The sequence below is a fragment of the Trachypithecus francoisi genome, unplaced genomic scaffold (assembly GCF_009764315.1).
Source record: "Trachypithecus francoisi isolate TF-2019V2 unplaced genomic scaffold, Tfra_2.0 Lachesis_group2, whole genome shotgun sequence".
NCBI lineage: Eukaryota > Metazoa > Chordata > Mammalia > Primates > Cercopithecidae > Trachypithecus > Trachypithecus francoisi.
The window spans coordinates 55,715,423-55,740,091 of record NW_022681465.1 but is presented as its reverse complement, the minus strand read 5'-3'; the positions used below and the strand labels follow the sequence as shown (position 1 = coordinate 55,740,091).

The 24,669-nt window shown below is 37.0% G+C and overlaps 1 protein-coding gene across 4 annotated transcripts in view; it reads left to right on the top strand.

The window, feature by feature from the left end:
* The window catches only part of MSH3 (mutS homolog 3), a 235,572-nt gene that overhangs the window by 18,464 nt on the left and 192,439 nt on the right, over positions 1-24,669 (top strand). For all 4 annotated transcript variants that reach the window (XM_033179257.1, XM_033179256.1, XM_033179255.1 and 1 more), the window contains exons 5-8: positions 1,778-1,894; positions 2,278-2,395; positions 4,510-4,655; positions 8,452-8,618. In XM_033179257.1, the coding sequence (XP_033035148.1) occupies positions 1,778-1,894; positions 2,278-2,395; positions 4,510-4,655; positions 8,452-8,618 (548 nt within the window). The remainder of the gene's footprint in view (positions 1-1,777; positions 1,895-2,277; positions 2,396-4,509; positions 4,656-8,451; positions 8,619-24,669) is intronic.

Genomic DNA, 24,669 nt, shown 5'->3' with positions numbered 1-24,669 from the left:
CCAGACTTGATGGGGAGAAGTGAGGGGTCTCTATTGGAGTATCAGTGCTTATTCTCCATGATACTAGGCCAATACTTTTTATCCATCCAAAGTTTATTGGATGAGTCAATTAGTGAATGAACCATAATCATGTAAATATGTTTTCTAATGAAGACTCAAGCAAGAAAAATTTTTTGAGATGTATAGAAGTTCCTCTGTTTACCCTTAATTTATGAATTTTCATAGCCGGGAACAAAGTTAAGTCTCAATGGAAGAACACGTGAACTTTGCCAGCTACCACCAGAAATTGTTTGAAGTTTTACAGATCTCTTTGTGTGTCAGTCAACTTGGTGTCTTATTCTAAATTGGGATTGTGCCGGGTGTGGTGGCTCAAGACTGTAATCCCAGCACTTTGGAAAGCTGAGGTGGGTGGATCACTTGAGGTCAGGAGTTTGAGACCAGCCTGGCCAACATGGTGAAACCCCGTCTCTACTAAAAATATAAAAAAAATTAGCTGGGCTTGGTGGTGCATGCCTTTAGTCCCAGCTCCTCAGGAGGCTGAGACAGGAGAGTTGCTTGAACCTGGGAGATGGAGGTTGCAGTGAGCCAAGATCCTGCCATTGCACCCTAGCCTGGGCGGCACAGCAAGACTCTTGTCTCAAAAAAAAAAAAAAAAAAAAAAAATTGGGATTGTATTTAATGTTGAAATATTTATTGTAGGCCCTAGTCAAGAAGGTTGAAAGTGAAATTTGAGCATTTCATGGGCAAACTTAGGGAAAGTATTGCTGATTACACGTTTGTTGGAAGTCATGAATGCTTGTGATGATTCTGTAGCTTGAGACCTGGTTGGATTGTATACCAGAGAGTGAAGAGGTCGCATGTTTGTGACTCATGGATGGGAAGTAAAGACTTGGCCAACTTTTTTTCTTCAAGTTTCCTAAATCCTCTGTGGCAGGCAAGCAGCGTTCTCTAAGTCAGGCGCATTATGCTGTGTTCTGTGTTATTAAATTAGACTCTGAAATAGTATCACCATGTTTTCTGAGGGCAGGAACAAATATGTAGTTGGCATCCCCTAGGTGAAGGAGAGAAACTGTCTAGCTTAAATGGTAAATTCAGGCCTGACCATGGTAAAGGCTGATGTTTTCCTGCCCTTCTGTGAGGGACTAATAGAGTTCAGAGATGGGCTGAGGTTGGGTAGTGAGAGTGTTGGAATTAGAGTTCCATGGCTCCAGTGGGCAATATCTAAGCCATGGTGCTTTCTAGAATAAATCAGGGAATCAGATGGTGCTACATGGTTCTATATTTCTATCAGTCATGCATCATTAATTAGTTAGCCAGCCCGGGGCTTCTCTTTTTACTTTTTCATTGATTCTTCTGTCTAGATGGGTTCATCATTTCTGCATACTCTGTAGTATCTTTTAAATGTCAGTCATTTGCAAATGCCATGGAGCAAATGCTTATTCTTTTACAGTCTCATGCTCTCTGTATTGGATAGTCTTTGTGTAGGGGAAGCTCTAAGGACATAGAAGACCGGTCATATTTTTCTGAGTCTTTTATAGATACAGATGTTGATACTGAAGTTAGGTCACTGGAATTGCCCAAAAGACATTAAACCATAGGCTTCTATACGGGCTATACAGGGAACATTTTTAAAAACTTTTTATTGACATAGTACACATTTAGATTAAGTGTACAAATCCTAAATGTATACCTTGATGAATTTTTAACAAGTGAACCAACCTCACATAGGGAATCTTAAAATAGAAATTTATTGATATTTTCTTTTTTCGTTTTTTAGATTGCAGCCCGAGAGCTCAATATTTATTGCCATTTAGATCACAACTTTATGACAGCAAGTATACCTACTCACAGACTGTTTGTTCATGTACGCCGCCTGGTGGCAAAAGGATATAAGGTCAGCTTTGGCTTTAACTTGTGGGAAAAGGAAATTGGGATTCTCTTCCAGAGAATGCAAATGTATTTCGTAAGGTGGTAGGTAGGCTTCAATTGGTTTAGAATTTTGCATTTGAGAGAAAAAGTGTTTCATAATTATTAGCATTATATATTTATGAGTTTTTAACATATTGTTAGATATTTAGGGTAAATTTTTTAACTGTATGATAGTGTTTCCTAGCGATTTATCTACCCTCGTCAACTCCTATAAAACCCTACATCTGAGCATTGTGGACTGATTATTTTAACCATTTCAGAAATGACCTGTAAACATTTTGAAATGAGTTTTTACAAATCAAATCATTTTTTATCATTTGATATCAATATTTCTTATTTTTGTTGAAGGTGGGAGTTGTGAAGCAAACTGAAACTGCAGCATTAAAGGCCATTGGAGACAACAGAAGTTCACTCTTTTCCCGGAAATTGACTGCCCTTTATACAAAATCTACACTTATTGGAGAAGATATCCTTTTTGGACAGGAGTTTTTCTATTTAATGATACAAGGGCTTTGCTTGAAGATGGCAGGTTTTTGTTTTATTATTGTTTTAGTTGCTCTTTGGGAACTTTTTAGATGAGCTGAGAGGCCTTATGGTAAACTCTTGATTAGGTGTGCTACTCAAGAGGGAAGTAGTGGCTGGAAACAAGCATATTTTCAGATGTCATAGTAGAAGGCAAGTTCATCATACTTGAAGAGCAAGAAAAAAAGCAACCCTAATGAAAGATGATGTCAGGTTAGTATCTGATTTGAAATTATATCTTCCTTAGCCCATTTGTGGGTAGTAGTTAGGTACTTAGGACCTACAAGCTCCTCAGGGTCTTTCCAAAGTGAGACCTAACAAATAACTTACTGAGGCCAGGCATGGTGGCTCATGCCTATAATCCCAGCACTTTGGGAGGCTAAAGTGGGCAGATTACTTGAGCCCCGGAGTTTGAGACCAGTCTGGGCAACATGGCAAAACTCCATCTCTACAAAAAATACAAAAAAATTAGCTGGGCATGTTGGCACTTGCCTGTAGTCCCGGCTACTTTGGTGGCTGAGGTGGGACAATCATGTCAGCCTAGGAAGTAAAGGCTGCAGTGAGCCGTGATGATGCCACTGCATTCCAGCCTGGGTGACAGGAGTGAGACCCTGTCTCAAAAAAACAAACAGAAATTCAAAATGTGAAAAGAAAACTGCTGAAGTCAGAATTAAGACAGAATTAAATGCCTATAAAATGTAATGGTAGTCCATCTTCATTGTTAACTTTATAAAAATTTTATTACTTTTGAAAATGGATTGTGGGTGAAGTTTTCTCACTTTGTAAGAATTTTCAATGTGCATAATGATTGCCCCTAAATTTATGGTAATTCATAAATGCGGTGTGTTATTTGAAGCCAAATAATTTCAAAAGCAAAATTGTCAGTTTCAAAAGCCAAGTAATTATATGTAAAATTAGATCAGGGTGCATTTAAAAAAAAATTACTATGGAGTGGAATCAGTTCTCTGATAATGAAAGAATGGAGGGATAAGAAGGCCTTAAATGATACTGTGTGAAAGTATTATTTCTATTATGGTTTATTACAGATCTGCTTATTTCTCAGCTCATTTAATTCTAAGTACTGTTTTGTTCCATGAATACTATAAATAGGGAACAGCTATCACTCAAAATGGGCTCCAAACTATTAACAACCTTGTGTTGTTCTAAGCTGATGAGCCTGTAAGAACCTGGTATTTTTATTTTTTCTTTTGCCAAAGCTTGAGTCTCTTATTTGAAGCCCATTTCTAGTACAGTCCCCCTTCCTGCTTTTCCTTTGCTGCTTTTATGGCTCCTATGTCCTGATGTCCAAAGATATGCCCAGACTTTGCCCCAAATCAGCTTTCATCCCTGAGATTTAGTTAATGGACTCATTTTATACACATATACACAGACATACACACACATATAATGTATATATGTTTCTGTTTTCTTTTCTCATGTCTTTAAAAAATTCTCTTGCTATATCTGGGAGCTTTTAGGCACATTAAAAGAGGAAAATAATTTACACCATTTTAGTGTATTTATACTTTGAATTGTGGAATTAAACATTATGGGATTGTTAAGGATTCAAGTCTCAGCACCATCCAAGTGAAGAAGTGGGTTATTTGGGCCTCTCTGGGGTTTGATATACTCCACTAAGCCCTTTGGAAGTAAGATACTGGTTATCTGTCTTTATGATCTTTATATCTTAGGAAAGATAAGGCATGCAACTATGATCTAAATAAATTGGAAGAATGACTACTGGGCAGATTTTGCAAAGAGCAAAAGTACTGGGTGAAACGAGCCATCATTTTATTATTTATATCTTTATTTTTATTTTTTTATTTTGTGGAGACAGGATCTTGCTATGTTGCCCAGGGTGGTCTCTCAAATTCCTGGCCTTAAGTGATCCTACCACCTTGGCCTCCTAAAGCGCTGGGATTACAGGTGTGAGCCATTGCGCCTGGCTGTGAACCATTATTTTAAAGGAGAAAATAGTTAGTATTATTGGAAATTTAGCATTATTAGCATTTAGAATTTAACATATAAAAATGATTATTTTTCTTTAATTATTATTAAATGTGAATCCCCTAATCAAGCTGGACGATGCTGTAAATGTTGATGAGATAATGACTGATACTTCTACCAGCTATCTTCTGTGTATCTCTGAAAATAAGGAAAATGTTAGGGACAAAAAAAAGGGCAACATTTTTATTGGCATTGTGGTAAGTACTTTGCAGGTGAGGAACAAATGTTAGATGTTCATGGTATCTCTAAATATGACCTATCATGTATGGTTTATAATAAAGATATCTGATGAAGTGTACCCTCAGATAATTATGCAAGAAAAACATTTTTCCACAATATTATATGTTAAATCACTAGTTACAATTTTCTCATGGCTACTGGGTACTTGTAGCAGTCCGTTCTCACATTGCTATAAGGAACCACTTGAGACTGGGTAATTTATAAAGAAAAGAGGTTTAATTGGCTCATGGTTCCACAGGCTGTACAGGAAGCATGGCTGGGAAGGCCTCAGGAAACTTACAATCCTGGCGGAAGGCAAAGGGGAAGCAATGACATCTTCACAAGACTAGCAGGGGAGAGAGTGAAGGGGGAAGTGCTACACGCTTTTAAACAACAGATATTGTGAGAACTATCATGAGAAGAGCAAGGGGGAAATCTGGCCTCACAATCTAATCACCTCCCACCAGATCTCTCCCTCAGCATTGGGGATTACAATTCAACATGAGATTTGGGTGGATACACAGCTAAACTGTATCAATACTCTATGCTACGGAGAGATCCAGTTGGTTTTTGTCCATGTGCCCTGGAATTTTAAGGTTGAGACAGACACAATGGCAGACATGCATGTGGACAATGTACAGATAGCAGAATAAAACACTAAGCCAACACAGGCATGGGTGGCAAAGTGCTCTATAAATTTCCTCTAGGGATTTGAAATTAAACATGAATGACTATGGTATTATATCTAGATTTGGAGGAAGGGATAGTTAAAGAGAAATGATAACTGGCTGATATAAAATGCCATACTAAATATTAGGATTATTTATAGTTTTCTAGATAAATGTAATTTGTGAATTATAGTTTTATTTTTATTTATTTATTTATTTGAGGTGGAGTTTCGCTCCTGTCACCCAGGCTGGACTGCAATGGGTGCAATGGAGTACAATCGCCTGATCTCGGCTCACTGCTCCTGGGTTCAAGCAATTCTCTTGCCTCAGCCTCCCGAGTAGCTGGGACTACGGGCACCCACCACCACACCAGGCTAATTTTTGTATTTTTAGTAGAAATGGGGTTTTATCACGTTGGACAGGCTGGTCTTAAACTCCTGACCTCAGGGGATCTGCCCACCTTCGCTTCCCAAAATGCTAGGTTTACAGGCGTGAGCCACTGTGCCTGGCCAAATCATAGTTTTATTGATTTTTCTGGCAGTTGATGAATAAATTTGCCCATTTACAGACTTACCTGGACTCTGCTAAAAGTCTTAGACTTTTTAAGGCCCTTCAGAACAATCAGATACCCCTTTTCTGTTATAAGTTAAGCACATGTGGAACTCTGTCCAAGTAAAAACTAATTCTCTTTGCTTTTTCTAATTTCTACAGTCAGTGGCAATATCAACAAAAAGTCTTACAACCTGAATGTCTCCAATGTGCCTTTTAATACCTTATTTTGACTGCATAACTGTGTTAACTTGACATTTGCTTAACCAATAAGCCCTTCTTTCAGAGAGTTAGCATTCCTGTTGGTGTTAGACAGCTCTAAATGATATTTTTATCCTTGAGAAGCACGTTTTATCTAGCTATAGGCAGTTGGACCTATCTACAAATAGTAAAGTTATTTACTTTTAAGTTTTAACATATGTAATGTGCTATTTTATATTTACCTAAAACTCAGTCTAAAGAACAGAGTTGATAGTATATAATTCCTACTTAGTGCATTTGGAAATGCCATCTGGTCTACCACCAAAGTTAACCATGTGTGTGAACTGGGACTCAGAAAAATGAAAACGGCTGTTTGCCCTTCAAGCATTTTCTTGGGGGCTGTCCTTTACTTCAGCAACCACTTTTGGGCTGATGACATCCTGAGCTCTGGGTCCAAGCTGCACCTCTCCTGAGCTCCAGGCTCCTGCATCCAAATTTTTATTGAACAAAGACACTTAGAATTTACTCTGGCTCCTCAAACTCGGCGTGACTGAAATTGATCTTATCTTCCTTTACCCTCAACACTGTTTTCCCTGTCACGATGGGTGTCACCCATTGCCCGGTCACTACGTGGGAGTCACCTTTTAAGAACTGGTAATTAGTCTGAAATTAAGGGCTTTGCTGTTGTAGTAGCACTGTAGTCAGGCTCTGTGCCTTCAGTCTGGGCAGTGCAGTTTTATACAGACTGATTTTAGGTTTTTCAGTGTGTCACATATCACACAGGATAATAGATGTTGTGAGTATTGCAGTATGGACCATTTCTCTGATTAAAGAAAAAGGGAATTCAGCTAACTGAAAAATTTGTTACTTTGACATCTGTACCTGGTTTTTGTAAATGCCTGGTTTGTAGATTGGTATATAAGTTTACATATGTATCCTTATGTACTGATAGTCTATCTCTCTAGGCTCTAGAGAAAGCCTCTGGGCTAGAATTAAGGGTGTTCCTTAATTACAGTTAGAGAAACTATAACACTGCCTCCAACCCATAAGATCCCTGGGTGTCCATTCCCTCCAGAGGTGACTGTAATCCAGACTTTTAAGATAATAATTTCCTTGCTTTTAGTTGGAACTTTTAGTTCCAGCCTTACCACCTTAAACTTTATATACAAATGTCAATATAGTGTGTGTATTCTTTTGGGTTTTGCTCCTTTTGTTTACCATTTTGTATGAGAGATTTATTTACATGTGTCACTGTAGTTCTCTCATTGCCTTGTCCTGTTTCATTTTATGATCTACAGTTTATTCATTCCTCTGTTGATGGACATGTGCATTCTTTCTAGTTTACAGTTGTACAGAGAATGCTGCTGTAAATATTTTTGTATGTCTTGTATCGTATACAAATGCCTGAGTTTCTCCAGAGTATATCCCTGGGGGAGGAATTGCTGAATTATAGGGTATGGATACTTCAACATTCCTAGATGATGCCTTGCTATTGTCAGAAGTGGCTTTCCATCAGTAGTATATGAACATAGGGATTGGTGATTTTTCCTTTTTTAAGCTAATGCAGCCTGTAACTAGCTCCCATGGCTTTCATAAGGATCCATAGTGGCTAACAGTGTGTACTGGGGAGTAGACAGATTTCCTGGGTTTGAATCTTTGACTCTACTCCATTGTCACTCTGGGACCTTGGCTGGAGACTTCCCATCACTTCTCCAAACCATGATCTTTTCCAGTTTATCTTTGCTATTATTGGCTTAGGATGTTAGGGAGTAGGTTCAGGTTGGCATGATGATTCCACTGGATAGACTGTCTACTTGGGCTTCATTCAGAGTTTGGTAAAGTATACTTTTTATGGGTTACTTTGATATATGAGGTAGTAATTTACTGCTGTTCTGGTGGTCTGGTTACTAGGACCATATCACTTGTTACTTTGAGTGATAACTACTATTTGTACAGTGCTTTATAGTTCACAAAGAATTCATGTTTATTTTATAATTTGATCCTTACAATAACCTTATGAGAGAAGTAGACTGGTTTGGTTCCATTTACAGAGGAAGAAACTGAGACCTGGCAGTGTTTGGTAATTTCCCATAGTCACTTCGCTAGGTATATTAACTCCAGGCCTCGTATTCAGGGTGGCTCTTGGAAATCTGATTTATACATGGTTTAGATATCTGTGAGTCTGACTCTTCATGTAAGAGTGTTGAAAAGCAAACAGGTTTCTAACACTTTAGGAATAGAGTACATACATACTCCTGAGTGTATCATCTTTACCTTTTCAATGTTTATGCTGTGTTATAGCCATAACTGGGAAAATACATTTTTCCTGTAACATTATATTTGTATTTGTTTTTAGGGAGTGCAGCCTGCCACAGGCGAGGTTGTGTTTGATAGTTTCCAGGACTCTGCTTCTCGTTCAGAGCTAGAAACCCGGATGTCAAACTTGCAGCCAGTAGAGCTGCTGCTTCCTTCGGCCTTGTCCGAGCAAACAGAGATGCTCATCCACAGAGCCACATCTGTTAGGTAAGTTGGCGCATCACTGGAAAATAATACTGATTCTAAAACTTAGGTTTAGTTCCAAAACTGATACTTACTAAAGTTACTAAAAATAGTTTTTACTTATAAAAATTGTATTTCCACTGTAGTAGTGGAAATTAAAACAAAAAGTAAAACAACCAAGCTGGGCATGGTGGCACATGCCTGTAATCCCAGCCACTTGGGAGGCTGAGAAGGAAGGATTACTTGAGCCCCGGAATTTGAGACCAGCCTGGGCAACTAAGGTGAGACCCCATATCTAAAAAGCAAAGAAAAGAAATACCACCTACCCCTACTATCACCTTAATGTAGGACTTTAGAAGGCAGTCTTTTTGAAGAGGTTTCTGATATTATTTAATGATATTATTTGATAATTACAGGGTTTATGATATTTAATTATATTATTGGTAATCTTTAGTTTCTGGAGATAATTTAGAGTTCACTTCTTAAAAAGTTTATGTAACTTTGGAAATGCTTTGTCTGTGCTGCAAGTTTCAATTCATGGCTGTGTCCAGTGGGTTTATTTACTAGATCTAAAATCAGACCACTTATTTATGAAGCAGTGTGCTAGGCACTGTGCATACAGAGGAAGAAGATGTGGTTATGATATATGTCTGGCAGAGTTTACAACCCCACAGGAGAGGAAGATGTGTGCATACCTAACTGGACTTAAAGGCATGATGTATTAAGTGCTAAATGTGAAGGTGCCTTTTTGGAAAGATTCTGTACTGCCACCTGGAGTGTGGTGGGAAAGAGACCAGAAAGGTGTGCTGGGGCTTCAGTGAAGTAGACTGTATATTGAGGAATTTGGACTTTCGACTAGGCAGGGAAGCCCATGAGGATTTTCTTGCAGTAGGCGGACAAATCATTTAGAAAATCAAAGCCAGGCACAGTGGCTCATGGCTGTAATCCCAGCACTTTGGGAGGCTGGGGCAGATGGGTCACCTAAGGTCAGGAGTTCAAGACAGCTTGGCCAACATGGCAAAACTCCGTTTCTACTAAAAAAAATACGAATGTGTGGTGGCAGACACCTGTAATCCCAGCTACTCCAGAGGCTGAGGCAGAGTAATCGCTTGAACCTGGGAGGCAGAGGTTGCAGTGAGCCAAGATCATGCCACTTCACTGCAGCCTGGGCGAAAGAGCAAGAGCAAGACTCTGTCTCAAAAAAAAAAAAAAAAAAAAACGAAAAGAAAATCAAACTGATGATTAAGTGAAGTTCCATGTGTTTATTTGTCCTTAGTGTTGTGTTCATTTTCATTTGAATTTAATTTCTTTCAAAGTAGCTTTCATAATTTGTTTTTCTGATTATAAAGCTAATATATGTTCATTTAGAAGACAAAAAAAGGATAAAAGTCATAAGTTGAATTCTATAACCCAGAGCAAATGACTAGTAAACATTTTGGCATATTATTTCCGTGTGTGTATATCACTTTTTTCCATTTGTGAACTTGCATTCCTGCTGCAAAATCACTTTTGTATCCTGTGGGTTTTTTTTTTTTTAATATACTTTAAAATTCCCCATTTTTAAAAACTTTATTGCAGAAAATTTCAAATTTACACAAAATTACACAGAATAGTGTCATGAACTCCTATGAATCTATCAACCAGCTTCAGCATTTCTCAGGACCAATCTCATTTTTCTACCCTCCCTCCCCTTTTCTCTCTCCCTGGATTATTGGCTTTGAAGCAAATCCTAGTGAGCATCATTTTATCCTCGAATATATTCAGTAGGTACGCTTAAAAACAAAATAAGTACACAACATTGTCATATAAGTGTGTCATAATTTATCTATTCCATTTTTATTGTATTCATTTTTTCAGTATTACAAATACTGTTATGATGAATATGCATATGTAGAAATACTCAAGTGCATTTCTGATTATTTCCTTAAGATAAATTTCTGAAAATGGAATTAACTGGATCAAAGGGTATGAATGTTTATAAAGCTCTTGATTGCTTGCTAGAAATGGTAATGTCAATTTATACTTCTACCAGTATAGTCTAGGAGGGTTCTTTGAACCTTTGTTCACATTGTGGGTGATCACTTAAATAATCTCTGCCAGTCACATAGGTGAAAAATTTTGCATCAGATCTCTTTATTTTGATCTTAATCCTTTTCTGACCATATGTTCAAACTTGAATAATTGAAAGTCAAACAGTAAACTTATAAGGAGGGCTGCTTTTACAGAACTGAAAACATTAATAAAATCTTGAAAAAAAAATTTAAAGGTAGGCTTCTATATTGTATTTTCAATATTTCCTATCATTTCTTTGCTAGAAATGGTAATATGGGAAATGACAATCAGGAGCTTTATAAACATTCATATTCTCTGATCCACTTAATTCCATTTTCAGGAATTTATCTTAAGGAAATACTCAGAAATTGCACATGAATATTTCTATATGTGGATATTCATCCTAACAGTATTTGTAATACTGAAAAAGTGAATATAATAAAAATGGAATGGATAAATTATGATAAATGGATAAATTATGATTTCCTGTCTTATAAAATAGTTCATTTTTCTTTATATTTTATTGACTTAGTATATATTTTATTTAGATTGAGTCTAAAGTCAATCAATTTTATCAACACATTCATTATTTTGTTTTCCACTTAATTTTATAAAATAACAAAGGCAAAATTCGATAAAATATCAAAATATTTTATAATGACAGACATTGCCAAAAGTGAATTTTTGTTTGGCAAGCAGCATTCATTGGTAATATTCCTAAATGTTTGTTCATCACATGAGATTTAAAAGCTCGAATTTGGCATATCAAAGATAATTTAGGTGTCTTATGTGGGTTTTACCAAATTTAATGCCTGCTTTTGTCTTATTTTAATTTGAATTTCTCTAGTTAGCATTGTGAATAATTTTCCCTGTGTTTACTGACCATGTGTGATTTTTCATTCTTTGCACTTTTTTTTTGTATCCTTTGATCATTTTCACTTTATTTGCATGTTGGACTAAGCAAAGTCAAAAGTGAAGTCTGCATTTCTGTGGAGTTCCTACAGCTAATTTATATCTATGGACAGAATGAAGTAGAGGAAATACAAAAGTTAGCGGGGTCAAACAGTGTGGACCCTTGTGAGTTAGGGTTTGGGTTGGAAAACTAGCTCTTCACCTTAGTGACTTTGAGTAAGTTATCTACTGTGTTGTCCTTCAATGTCCTTTATATTGGGGGTATTAAGATTGCTTACCTCATGGGGTTGTTGTAAGGATTAAATAAGTTAGTATGGGTAAAGCACCAGAAATAGTACCTGCTGTAGAAAGCTCTCTGTAAGAGGAAGTGTTGTTTTTATATTTTAATTAAAAAAAAGTTTCTGTGGCTGGGCGCAGTGGCTCATGCTTGTAATCCCAGCACTTTGGGAGGCCAAGTCAGGCGGATCACAAGATCAGGAGTTTGAGACCAGCCTGACCAAAATAGTGAAACCCCATCTCTACTAAAAATACAAAAATTAGCCAGGCATGATTAAAGTTTTTTGTAGGTACATAATAGATGTATATATTTATGGGTTACATGAGATATTTTCATACAGACATGCAATGCATAATAAACACATCAGGGTAAATGGGGTATCCATCTCCTCAAACATTTATCCTTTGTGTTACAAACAATCCAATTGTACTCTTTTAGTTATTTAAAAATGTACAATTAAATGATTTTTGACTGTAGTCATGCTGCTGCGCTATCAAATACTAGGTTTTATTCTTTCTATTTTGTTTGTACCCATTAACTATCTCCAGTTCCCTTCTCAGTTTTTGGTAACCGTCTTTCTACTCTCTACCTCCATGAGTTCAATTATTTTAATTTTTAGCTCCCACAAGTAGGTGAGAATATGCAAAGTTTATCTTTCTGTGCCTGGCTTATTTCATGTAACATAATGACCTCCAGTGCCATCCATGTGGTTGCAAATGACAGGATCTCATTCCTTTTTATGGCAGAATGCTACTCCATTGTATATATGTACCACATTTTCTTTACTGATTTGTCTGCTGACAGACACCTGGGTGCTCCCAAATCTTAGCTGTTGTGAATAGTGCTGCAGTAAACATGGGAGTGCACATATCTTTTCTATATACTGATTTCCCTTCTTTTGATTATATACCTAGCAGTGGGATTGCTGGATCATACGGTAGTTCTATTTTTAGTTTTTTTAGTAGTTTTTTTCAAACTACTCTCTATATTCGTTGTACTAATTTACATTCCCACCAACAGTATGTGAGGGTTCCCTTTTCTCCACATCCTCACCAGCATTTATTATTGCCTGTCTTTGGATAAAAGCCATTTTAACTGAGGTGAGATGGTATCTCATTGTAGTTTTGATTTGCATTTCTGTGATGAACAATGGTGTTGAGAGCTTTTCATATACCAGGCTGCCATTTGTATGTCTTCTTTTGAGAAATGTCTGTTTGTCTATTTTTAAATTGGATAATTAGATTTTTCCTGTAGAGTTGTTTGAGCTCCTTATATGTTGTGGTTATTAATCCCTTGTCAGATGGGCAGTCTACATATATTTTCTTCCATTCCATGGGTTGTCTCTTCACTTTGTTGATTGTTTCTGTTGCTGTGCAGAAGCTTTTTAACTTCATATAATTCCATTTGTCCATCTTTGCTCTGGTTGCCCTATTACTCAAGAAATCTTTGCCCAGTTCAGTGTTCTGGAGAGTTTTCCCAATGTTTTCTTTTAGTTATTTCATAATGTGACATTTTAAATCAATTTTTGATTTGATTTTTGTATATGGCAAGCGATGGGGTCTAGTTTCATTGTTCTGCATATGGATGTCCAGTTTTCCCAGCACCATTTATTGAAAAGACTGTCCTTTCCTCAGTGTATGTTCTTGGCACCGTTGTCAAAAACGAGTTCACTGTAGATGTATGGATTTATCTCTGGGTTCTCTATTATGTTCCACAGGTGTGTGTGTCTGTTTTTATGCCAGTACCGTACCGTTTTGGTTACTATAGCTCTGTAGTGTAATTTGAAGTAAGGTAATGTGATTCTTCCAATTTTGTCCTTTTTGCTTAGGATACATTTGGCTATTCTGGGCCTTTCATTGTTCATATACATTTTAGGCTTATTTTTTCTATTTCTGTGAAAAATGTCACTGATATTTTGATAGGGATTGCACTGAATCTGTAGATTGCTTTGGATAGTATGGATGTTTTAATAATATTTATTCTTCCAATTTGTGAACATGGAATATCTTTCCCGTTTTTGTGTGTTCTCTTCAATGTTTTACATCAGTGTTTTATAGTTTTTATTGTAGAGATCTTTTCACTTCTTTGGTTAACTCCTAGATATTTTATTTTATTTGTAGCTATTATAAATGGGATTACTTTTTTGATTTTCATACTATTCACTGTTAGTATATAGAAATGCTACTGGTTTTTTGTATGTTGATTTTGTGTCCTGCAACTTTACTGAATTTGTTGATCAGTTCTGAGAGTTTTTTTGTAGAGTCTTTAGGTTTTTCCAAATATAAGACCACTTCATCTGCAAACAAGAATAATTAGACTTCCTCCTTTCCAATTAGGATGCCCTTTATTTCTTTGTCTTGTCTGATTGCCCTAGTTAGGACTGTTATGTTGAATAGCAGTGATGGCAGTGGGCATCATTATCATGTTCCAGATCTTAGAGGAAAGGCTTTCAATATTTCTCAATTCAGTATGATAATAGCTGTGAGTCTGTTTTATATGGCTTTTATTATGTTGAGGTATGTTCCTTCTATACCCAGTTGTTTGAGAGTTTTTATCATGAAGGGTTGTTGAGTTTTATCAAATCCTTTTTCATCATCAATTGAAATGATTATGTGGTTTTTGTTCCTCATTCTGTTAATATGATGTATCATAGTGACTGATTTGCCTGTGTTGAACCATCCTTGCATATCTGGGATAAATTCTACTTGGTCATGATAAATGATCTTTTTAATGTGTTGTTGAATTTGGTGTGCTAGTATTTTGCTGAGGATTTTTGCATCAATATTCATCAGAGATACTGGCCTCTAATTTTGTTTATTTGATATGAATTTGTCTTATTCTGGTGTCAGGGTAATACTGGCCTCATAGAATGAGTTTGGAAGTATTCTCTTCTCTTTTTTCTTTTTCAGGAATAATTTGAGGAAAATGGGTCTAGTTCTTTAAATGTTTGGTAGAATTCAGCCGTGAAGCCGTTGAGTCTCGGACTTTTCTTTGCTGGGAGGCTTTATTATGGATTCAATCTCATTACTTGTTGTTGATCTGTTCAGGTTTTGGATTTCTTCGTGGTTCGGTGTTGGTGGATTGCATGTGTTTAGGAATGTATCTATTTCTTCTAGATTTTTTAATTTATTGGCATATGGTTTCTCATAGTAACCGCTAATGATCCTTTGAATTCCTGTAGTGTCAGTTTTAATGTCTTCTTTCTCATCTCTAATTTTATTTATTTGCGGTTTCTCTTTTTCATAGTCTGGATAAAGTCATCAGTTTTATCTTTTCAAAAAGCTAACTTTTGGTTTGTTGATCTTTTGTATTGTTTTCTTTGTTGTAATTTCATTTATTTCTGCTCTGATTTTTATTTTTATTTTATATTAATTTTGGGTTTGGTTTGCTCTTGCTTTTCTAGTTCTTCAAGGTTTATCATTTAGTTATTTATTTGAAATTTTTCCTCTTTTTTGATGTAGGTGCTTTTAGCTATGAACTTCCCTCTTAGTACAGCCGTCACTGTATGCCATAGGTTTTGGTATGTGTTTTCATTATCATTTGTTTCAAGAAATTTTGAAGTTTCCTTGTTGATCTCTTCATTGACCCACAGGTCATTCAGTAGCGTATTGTTTAATTTCCATGTGTTTGTATAGTTTCCAAAATTCTTGTTTTTGCTTTCTAGTTTTATTTCATTGTGATCAGAGAAGATTCTTGATATTATTTCAGTTTTTTTGAATGTTTTAAGACTTCTTTTGTGACCTAACGTATGATCTAATCTTGGGAATGATTAGATCATTCACGCTATAATGATTAGATCCTCTACATGCTGAGGAAAAGAAAGTGTATTCTGTAACCATTGAATGCAATGTTCTCTGAATATCTATTAGGGTCATTTGTAGTGAAGATTAAGTCTGATGTTTCTTTCTTTATTTTCTGTCTGGAAGATCTGTCCAAGTGGGGTGTTGAAGTATCCAGCTGCTATTTTTTTTTTCTCTCTCTTTTTTTTTGAGACAGAGTCTTGCTCTGTCACCCAGTGGGGAGTGCAGTGGCGTGATCTCAGTTCACTGCAACCTCCGCCTCCTGGGTTTAAGTGATTCTCCTGCCTCAGCCTCCCAAGTAGCTGGGATTACAGGAGTGCACCACCACGCCTGGCTAATTTTTTTGTATTTTAGTAGAGACAGGGTATGGGGTTTCACCATATTGTCCAGGCTGGTCTTGAACTCCTGACCTCAAGTGATCTGCCTGCCTCGGCCTCCCAAAGTATTGGGATTACAGGTGTGAGCCACTGCACTTTGCCTCTTTTTTTTTTTTTTTTTTGAGACAGAGTCTCACTCTTGCCCAGGCTGGAGTGCAGTGGCACGATCTCAGTTTGCTGCAACCTCCACCTCCTGGGTTCAAGCGATTCTTCTGCCTAAGCCTCCTGAGTAGCTGGGACTACAGGCAGGTGTCATCATGCCCGACTAATCTTTGTATTTTTACAATATTAGAGACAGGGTTTCAGCATGTTGGCCAGGCTGGTCTCGAACTACTGACTTCAAGACATCTGCCTGCCTCTGCCTCCCAAAATGCTGGGATTACAAGCATGAGCTACCGCCTCCGGCCAGTCTCTCTTTAACTTGAATATTTGCTTTTCGTGTGTGTGTGTGTGTGTTTCAGTGTTGGGTGCATATATATTTACAATTATCATATCCTCTTGCTGAATTGACCCCTTTGTCATTATATAATGACCTTCTTTGTTTCCATATTTACAACCAGTAAACAATACAGTATTGAATTTGCAAGTACAAAATTTGTTTTGTTTTTGGTGATATCTTCTTGTCTGTTTTAAACACTGGTAAGTAGTTTTTTGTATCTCAGACTAAGTACCCCATTTTTTTTCTTATGCTGTATACCTAAAGGTAAAAACAGCAGTTTTTGTCAGTTACTGGTTAATGACATTTTATTAATATTGAAGACATAATATGTTAAAGCTGTGTGAGGAAAGGCAAAAGAATGACTTGGAATTGTGGAGTGTCTATCTTAAAATATTAGGGTTTTTGGTATTCTTAACTTTAACCACAAGAGGTCTCCAAAGGATTTTATATTCTGTGAATTGGTGTGCAACGGTTGCTAAAATATCTCTAAGTACAGACTGACTTACTTTGTATCATGTTGTGACTTAGAACAAATATTAGAGATGTAGTAAGCTAAAATTATTACTCTTAAATAATGATATAGTATCAATTTTTCTTAGGTTATTTATTTTTATTTATGTAAAGTATGTTTATAAGATTTCAGCGTGGGTCTTAGGGGATCAGTCTTACTATCTTGTTACACTTTCCTTTGTTGTAAAACTGTAGAAAAGGAAACCAATGGAAAGCAATAGTCTTGAGCCCTTTATCAATTGCAGTTAAGGTTGCTTTAGCTTAGAAATGTTACATGTTTATAGAAATGGTTGAGAGGAAAGCTTTAGAAAGCGATAAACAAATACTGTTAATATTTACTAGTGTTCAAGGAAACTGACTTTTAAGGTGAATCAGGGGGACATTACAAATGACAGTCAATTTTGTGTTCAAAGAAATGAGAGCTTCTTGAGCACTGGCATAGCCAAGGAAGGCTGTATGAAGAAGGTGGGCTTGGCTGGTACATTTGCAGGATAGAAGGCTTTGAGCTGGTAATGGGGAGGGAGGAAGGGTATGTTGTGTGTATACAGAAATGATATAAGGTCTGAGGCACACAGGCTGGAAATATTAGAGAAGTGTGAAGACAGCAGGGAGATTTCTCTCATCAGCGGGAACTTTCATGTTGAGAATTGGGAAAGAAAGGGTGAAGGCCTATGAAATCCAGCAAACTGGTATGGACTCCTATAGAAGGCAGTAATGTTTCTGGGGAAAGGAATGGCATGATAGAAGGGAAGAGGTGAGTGTACTGCCTAGATGGGACAGTTGAATTTTAAAAATAAATATTTCCCCGAAGGAAAAAGAGGATACAGAGAAAAGAATCAGATCAAGGAGCTTAGAGAATGCCAGTAGTTGGAAATAGGAGCAAGAATAGAAACAGAAAGGGAGGAATTAAAGAGCTAGGTGGAGAACCAGGACAAGGTAGGAATGTGTAGTTATAATTTGTCACACATGATATAACCAGTGGTGTGAGCTAATTTTTTACATTATTGACTCTGTTATAATTTATTGACACTGTATGACATTTGGAAAGATACTTGGTTAAAAACTAGCCTTAGCTCGTTCATATCATTTGAAAAAGACGTGTGGAAGAATGTCCTGTGGTACCACAGTGACTTTAGCTATCTGACCTTTGAAATAAATGCTTGAACACATAAGTGCTTCCTCAAAGATAGATGTGTATGCTGCAGATTTAAAGAAAACATTGACATCTTAATGTTGGGGAATAAGAATAACCTCTACTATGTTTACTTTCAGTGTTAGAAATATATTATTATTATGTCTTTTTGGCCACAGAGAGACTTAACATCGTCTGAGGTTTAACCAAAAGTATTATCTAACATGATTCTTTATGCGGAGGCATAATACCACCTGAATGTCATTTATGGTGACACATATTTGAAATTACCATAGTAGCATTTTAATTTTGTGTTCATCTCATTAAATTAATTTATATAGTAGAAATTACTTATTACTTTGTGTTATTGTACTTTGACTTTCTAGTTTTTAATGGAAAATATTTAGCAGAGTTTTGGTGCCAAAATGAAGTGATCACTGTAAGGCTATGTAATTATCAGAGGAATTGTTACGCAAATTAGGTATCTGTGCTATGGCTGAAGTCCAACTTCTTTCTAATGTCATTTGAATTTAACATTAGTATAAAAGTTTAATTTTTTTTTTTTAAAGAATGAGAGTAAAAGAAACAACAACAGGTCTTACTCATTAATTTGGTTTAGAGGAAGTGTTTTACACATACGAAATGTTATTAAGTGATCAGTACTTGATGGTACCAATTTTGTGATTGTGATGTTACAGTTTGTTCTATCAGAGTTTAATAAGCTCAATTCTGTGGGTTCATATGAAGTCATTTCAATATAATTCTTAGATATTAAGAGCCAAGTAAATGTGGAATGGCATACCAAATACTGGGTAGCATATGGATATGAATAACATAGCACCTAAATTAGGTGGGAAAGTGGGGCTGGGTAGAAAGAGGGCATCCCAGGAAGTGTGGTCACAGGATGGGAAAAGGGAATTGGTAACATTGAGTTGACTGGAGTGTTAGGAATATATGGGTCAGGAGTAGCCTGCAACAGAGTCTAGTGCAGAAGAGCTGTTCAGTGAGTATTTGCTGAATGATTGTGTTTAAGGCCAGAGAGGAAGACTGGAGCTGTTTCACTGAGGATGCTGGGCAGTAGTGGGAGGAACTGATACTTTATTTAGATGTTTCTCAAATTTGGCCTACCAACTTTTAAATTTACTACTTTGTGTTACAATTTTCTTCTTTAAGTTGGTAAAATTATAATTTAAAAAATTACAGAGTTAATATATGTTTGCTGTAAAAGTGGAAAAAAGTCTATTTTAAAGGAAAAAATAATTTTTGCTAACCTCCCCATCCATTTGACTTAAATTAGTTTTATTATAACGTCATTTAAATATTTATAAACTGAAAACTTAGTGCTCTAGGTTTTATTATACCTTTTTTTTTTTTTTTTTTTTGAGACAAGAGTCTCGCTCTGTTGCCCAGGCTGGAGTGCAGTGGCCGGATCTCAGCTCACTGCAAGCTCCGCCTCCTGAGTTTACGCCATTCTCCCGCCTCAGCCTCCCGAGTAGCTGGGACTACAGGCGCCCGCCACCTCGCCTGGCCAGTTTTTTGTATTTTTTAGTAGAGACGGGGTTTCACCGTGTTAGCCAGGATGGTCTCGATCTCCTGACCTCGTGATCCGCCTGTCTCGGCCTCCCAAAGTACTGGGATTACAACAGGCTTGAGCCACCGCGCCCGGCCTATTATACCTATTTTAACAGGAATAAAGTCCAAGCAAAATTTGAGATTAAAGTAAATGTATGAAACTAATAAAATATAAATGAATGATTGCTTGGCATGAAGGGTGATGTTCTGCTGTAAAAATAAACTATTCCTGTCAATTCAAGTGGGATATATCCCCAACTAAGGACCAAGTTCTTTTTTTTTTTTTTCGGTGAGCTTTATTTTATTTTTGAGCAGTTTGAGGTTCACAGCAAAATTGAGAGTAAGGTACAGAGTAAAGGTGTCGTATCATCAGTATTCTCCACCAGATCTTGTGCTATGATGTTGCTGTGATGTGCTGTATAAAGGCTCAAACCTTTCCTGCATGCTTTTTTTTTAAAGAGTAGGGATCTCGCTCCGCCACCCAAGCTGGAGTGCAGTGGTGTGGTCATAGCTCATTGCAGTCTTGAACTCCTGGGCTCAAGTGATCCTCTCACTTCAGCCTCCTGAACAGCATACTACTCAGGCACATACCTGTAGTCCTTGCTACTCAGGCATGCACTACCCCTCCCAGCTAATTAAAAAAAAAAATTTTTTTTGTAGAGATAGGTTCGGGCTATGTTGCCCAGGCTGGTCTCGAACTTCTGGCCTCAAGTGATCCTCTCCCCTTAGCCTTGCGAGTTCTTGGGATTACAGGCATGAGTGACTGCATTTAGCATCTTCCAGTCTTTTTCTCTCTTCAAACCATGGTATAACTTAAGTGGTTTGCCCTCCATTTGGTACCAGTGTACGTGTTCAATTTTTTTTTTTTTTTTTGAGAGGGAGTCTTGCTCTGTCACCCAGGCTGGAGTGCAGTGGCACAACCTTGGCTCACAGCAGCCTCTGCCTCCTGGGTTCAAGCGATTCTCCTGCCTCAGACTCCCAAGTAGCTGGGATTATAGGCACCCGCCACTACGCCTGGCTATTTTTGTATTTTCATCGAGACAGGGTTTCACTATGTAGGTCAAGCTGGTCTCGAACTCCTGACCTCAAGTGATCCGCCCGCCTTGGTCTCTGAAGTGCTGGGATTACAGGTGTGAGCCACCTCACCCGGCCATCCAGTTCAATTTTAGAACTACTTTGGTTTTATTTTTCTCATTAAACTTTAACCGTTAAGTGCTCCTTATTACTATGTGATCTTAAACATAAACAGAAATTAAGAAACTGAAGCACGTAGCAATATTCATTTTAAAAGCTGATAATCCAGTTGATCTAAGACTTTAACCTAAGATCGTGAAATCAATTCGGTAGGTTGTGACTAACATTTTAAAAAAACATGGTAGAAGTTACCAGAGTATATCACTTGTAGTAAGGGTATTTCATGAAATTCCTTTTTTTCAGTTTTATCTGTTTATAGATAATCTCTCTGTATATGCCTTCTAATCCTCTCTCCAATTCCTATCATGTTGGTAACTGTCCATGAAAATAATTAAACTCATAATTTAATATATTAATGTGATTAATAAATGTTATTCATAGGTTATTTTATATATACATTCTTATTACCTGAAACTGATCAGATGCTGCCCAGAAATGTATATTTGAATAGCACAACTGAAAAGTAGTTAATGTTTGGACTATGTATTTAAAATCCTAAAGCTGACATGATTCACAGACCAGATATTGCCTACATAGAAAATCTAGGAGAAGTGACAAATTATCAGAAGTTATAAGAATTCAGCAAGGCCATTAAATATAAGATCAGTTAATAAAAATGAATAGTCTTTCAATACAGCAGCAACAAATAGAAAATGAGCAAAATTTTAAAAGATACTATTTAAAATAGCAACCACAATAATATTATCTAGGACTCTATTTACCAAAAAGAAAATAAGGTCTTAAGAAAATTTGGAAACTTTACTGAAAGATATTAAAGAACTAAATAAATACTGAAAAGATGCAACACGTTCATGAATGGAAAGATTCAGCATAAAGATATCAGTTCTCCTTAATATAAATTCAATGCAATTCTTTTTTTTTTTTTTAAATAGTTTTGTGAGTACATAGTAGGGTACATGAGCTGTTTTTCAATGCAATTCTAATCAAAAGGATAATGAGGTTTTTCACAGAAACTGACAAGCTACTTTTAAAAAGAAAGATCAAAGGGCCAATAATAAGTAAGACAACACTGAAAAAGGTAGACATATTTGCCCTATCAAAACTCAAAACACATATATAAACATATACATGTACATATATAATATATATATTATATATTATATATTTTTATGTATATAATATATATTTTATATATAACATATATTTTTTATATATATGTTTTTTGGAGATGGGGGTCTCACTCTGTTGCCCAGACTGGAGTGCAGTAGCACAATCTTGGCCTACTGCAACCTTCCTCTCGTGGGTTCAAGCAATTCTCCTGCCTTAGCCTCCCCAGTAGCTGGGACTACAGGCATGTGCCACCACGCCTGGCTAATTTTTGCATAGTTTTAGTAGAGATGAGGTTTCACTATAGTGTCCAGGCTGATCTTTAACTCCTGAATTTAAATAATCCTCCTGCCTTGGCCTCCCAAAGTGCTGGGATTGTAGGCATAAGCCACCATGCCTGGTCAAAACTCAAAACTTATAAAGCAGTGGTAAGGTAGTATGGAATTGGCATATGAAGAGAGTGGCAAATGGAGCCATGGAGCAGAAGAAAGATGGAGAAAACAAATTCATGCATACATAGGAAGTTCATATGGCAGAGATGGCATTAGACATCCTGGGAGGGAGGGATTATTCAATCGATGCTGCAGGGACAAACAGCTTTCCATACTGTAAAATTAAACCCTACTTCAGACCATATAGAAAATTTCAGTTGGAGAATATGTATGTATTCGTGACCTCAGGATCTGAAGAGATAACCTACACATGACATATACAAAAAGCACAAATCAAAGGAAACAATTAGTAAATCATGTAGCTTTTTTACAGGTTGCTCTAGGTATTACATTATATATACATAACTTATCACAGTGTTCTTGTGTCATCGTTTTACCAGTTTGAGTGAAATATAGAAACTTTACCTCTATCTATGCCTCTTTATCCTCCCCCATTTATAATATAATTACCTTAAATATTATAATTGTCTTAAATATTTAGAAAGCATTATACTTTTTGCTTCAACCATCAGACGTAATTTAGGAAACTCAGGAGGGGTTTACCTTGCTCTTTCTTTCCTGATGTTCTAAGGTTTCTTCTTTTTATTTTTCCTTTTTGTTTAGAGAACTTCCTTGAAGCGTTCTTTTAGAGTAGCTCTGCTTGTGACAGAGTCTCTCAGTTTTTCGTCATGTAAGAATGCCTTGATTTGCCTTTCATTTTTGGAAGACATTTTTTGCCAGGCATGGGATTCTGGGTTGACAATTATTTTTTCAGCGCTAGAAAAATATTTTGCCACTTCCTTCTAGCCTTCGTGGTTTCAGATGAGAAATCTACTATCATTCAAATTGTTTTACCCTATAGCTAAGGTATGATTTCTTTCTTGCTGCTGTCAAGATTTTTTTTTTTCTTTAGTTTTTAGAAGTTTAATTATGTGTCATGGAACATGTATCTTTGGCTTTATCCTTTTTGGGGTTCACTCAACTTCTTGAATCTGAAAGTTTATGTCTCTTGCCAAATTTGTGAATATTTTGTCTATTATTACTTCAAGGTTTTTGTTGTTGTTGTTGTTGTGTTTTTTTTTTCTTTTTTGCCTTCTTTCTTTTCTTCTCTTGGGACTTTGATCACAAGAACGTTAGATCTTTTGTAATAGTCCCTGGGGCTCTATTCATTTTATTTTTATTCCAGTCTGTATCCTGTGTTTTTCAGATTTGGTAATTCCTGTTGTTCTATGTTTCATTTCACGGATTCTTGCATCTGTTTCCTCTGTTGTGCTTTTGAGTACATCCACTGTTGTTATATTTTTCCCTTCGAACATTTTTGTTCATTTTTTCTTTTTTTTGAGACAGAGTTTCGCTCTTGTGCCCAGGCTGGAGTGCAGTGGCACGATCTCGACTCACTGCAACCTCCGTCCCCTGGGTTGAAGCAGTTTTCCTGCCTTAGCCTCCCTAGTGGCTGGGATTATAGGCGTCCGCCACCACGCCCGGCTAATTTTTGTGTTTTAGTAGAGATGAGGTTTCACCATGTTGGCCGGGCTAGTCTCAAGCTCCTGACCTCAGGAGATCCACCCATCCCAGCCTCCCAAAGTGCTGGGATTACAGGTGTGAGCCACTGCATCCTGCCCATTTTTTTCTTTATGCCTTTCTATTACTTTGCAGATAATTTTTCCTTGCCTTGACCTTCTATTTTTCCATTTGTTTCAAGCATGTGTGTAATTGCTGTTAAAGCATTTAGCATGGCTGCTCTGAAAGCTTTGCCAGATCATTCTGACATCTCTGTTATCTTGGTGTTGGCATCTATCGATTGTCTCTTTTCATTCAGTTGGAGGTTTGGAGGTTTTCCTGTTTCTTGCTATGACAAATTATTTTTGGTTGGAACCAGTGCTTTTTTGTATTATGGTATGAGATTTTGGGTCTCATTTAAGCCTTCTGTTCTAGGTGGCTTTCCCTGACACTGCTTCAGCAGGGCAGGGATGTGCTGCCTCCTTATTGCCAGGTGGAGATAGAAACCCAGGTTGCTTGGTCTCCGTTGAAACCTGAGGGAGATAGGTACTTCTTGTTACTGCTGGATGCCTGTAGGAGTTCCAGCTTCCCATGTGGCCTCCACTGGGTCTTCTCTGACACCATCCCCGTAAGGAGTGAGAAGGGAGTCTCAGTACTGCCGAGTGGGTGTGGAAGTCCAGTCTCTGTCTGGTGTTTCCTCTGATACCATGGGGGTTAAAGCCTCAGTACTGGCCAGCAAGGATGAACCTCTTGTTTGCTGCTGTATGACTGGCGCTGACACAACCCTAGCTGGAGTTTGGAGTGTCTTCTT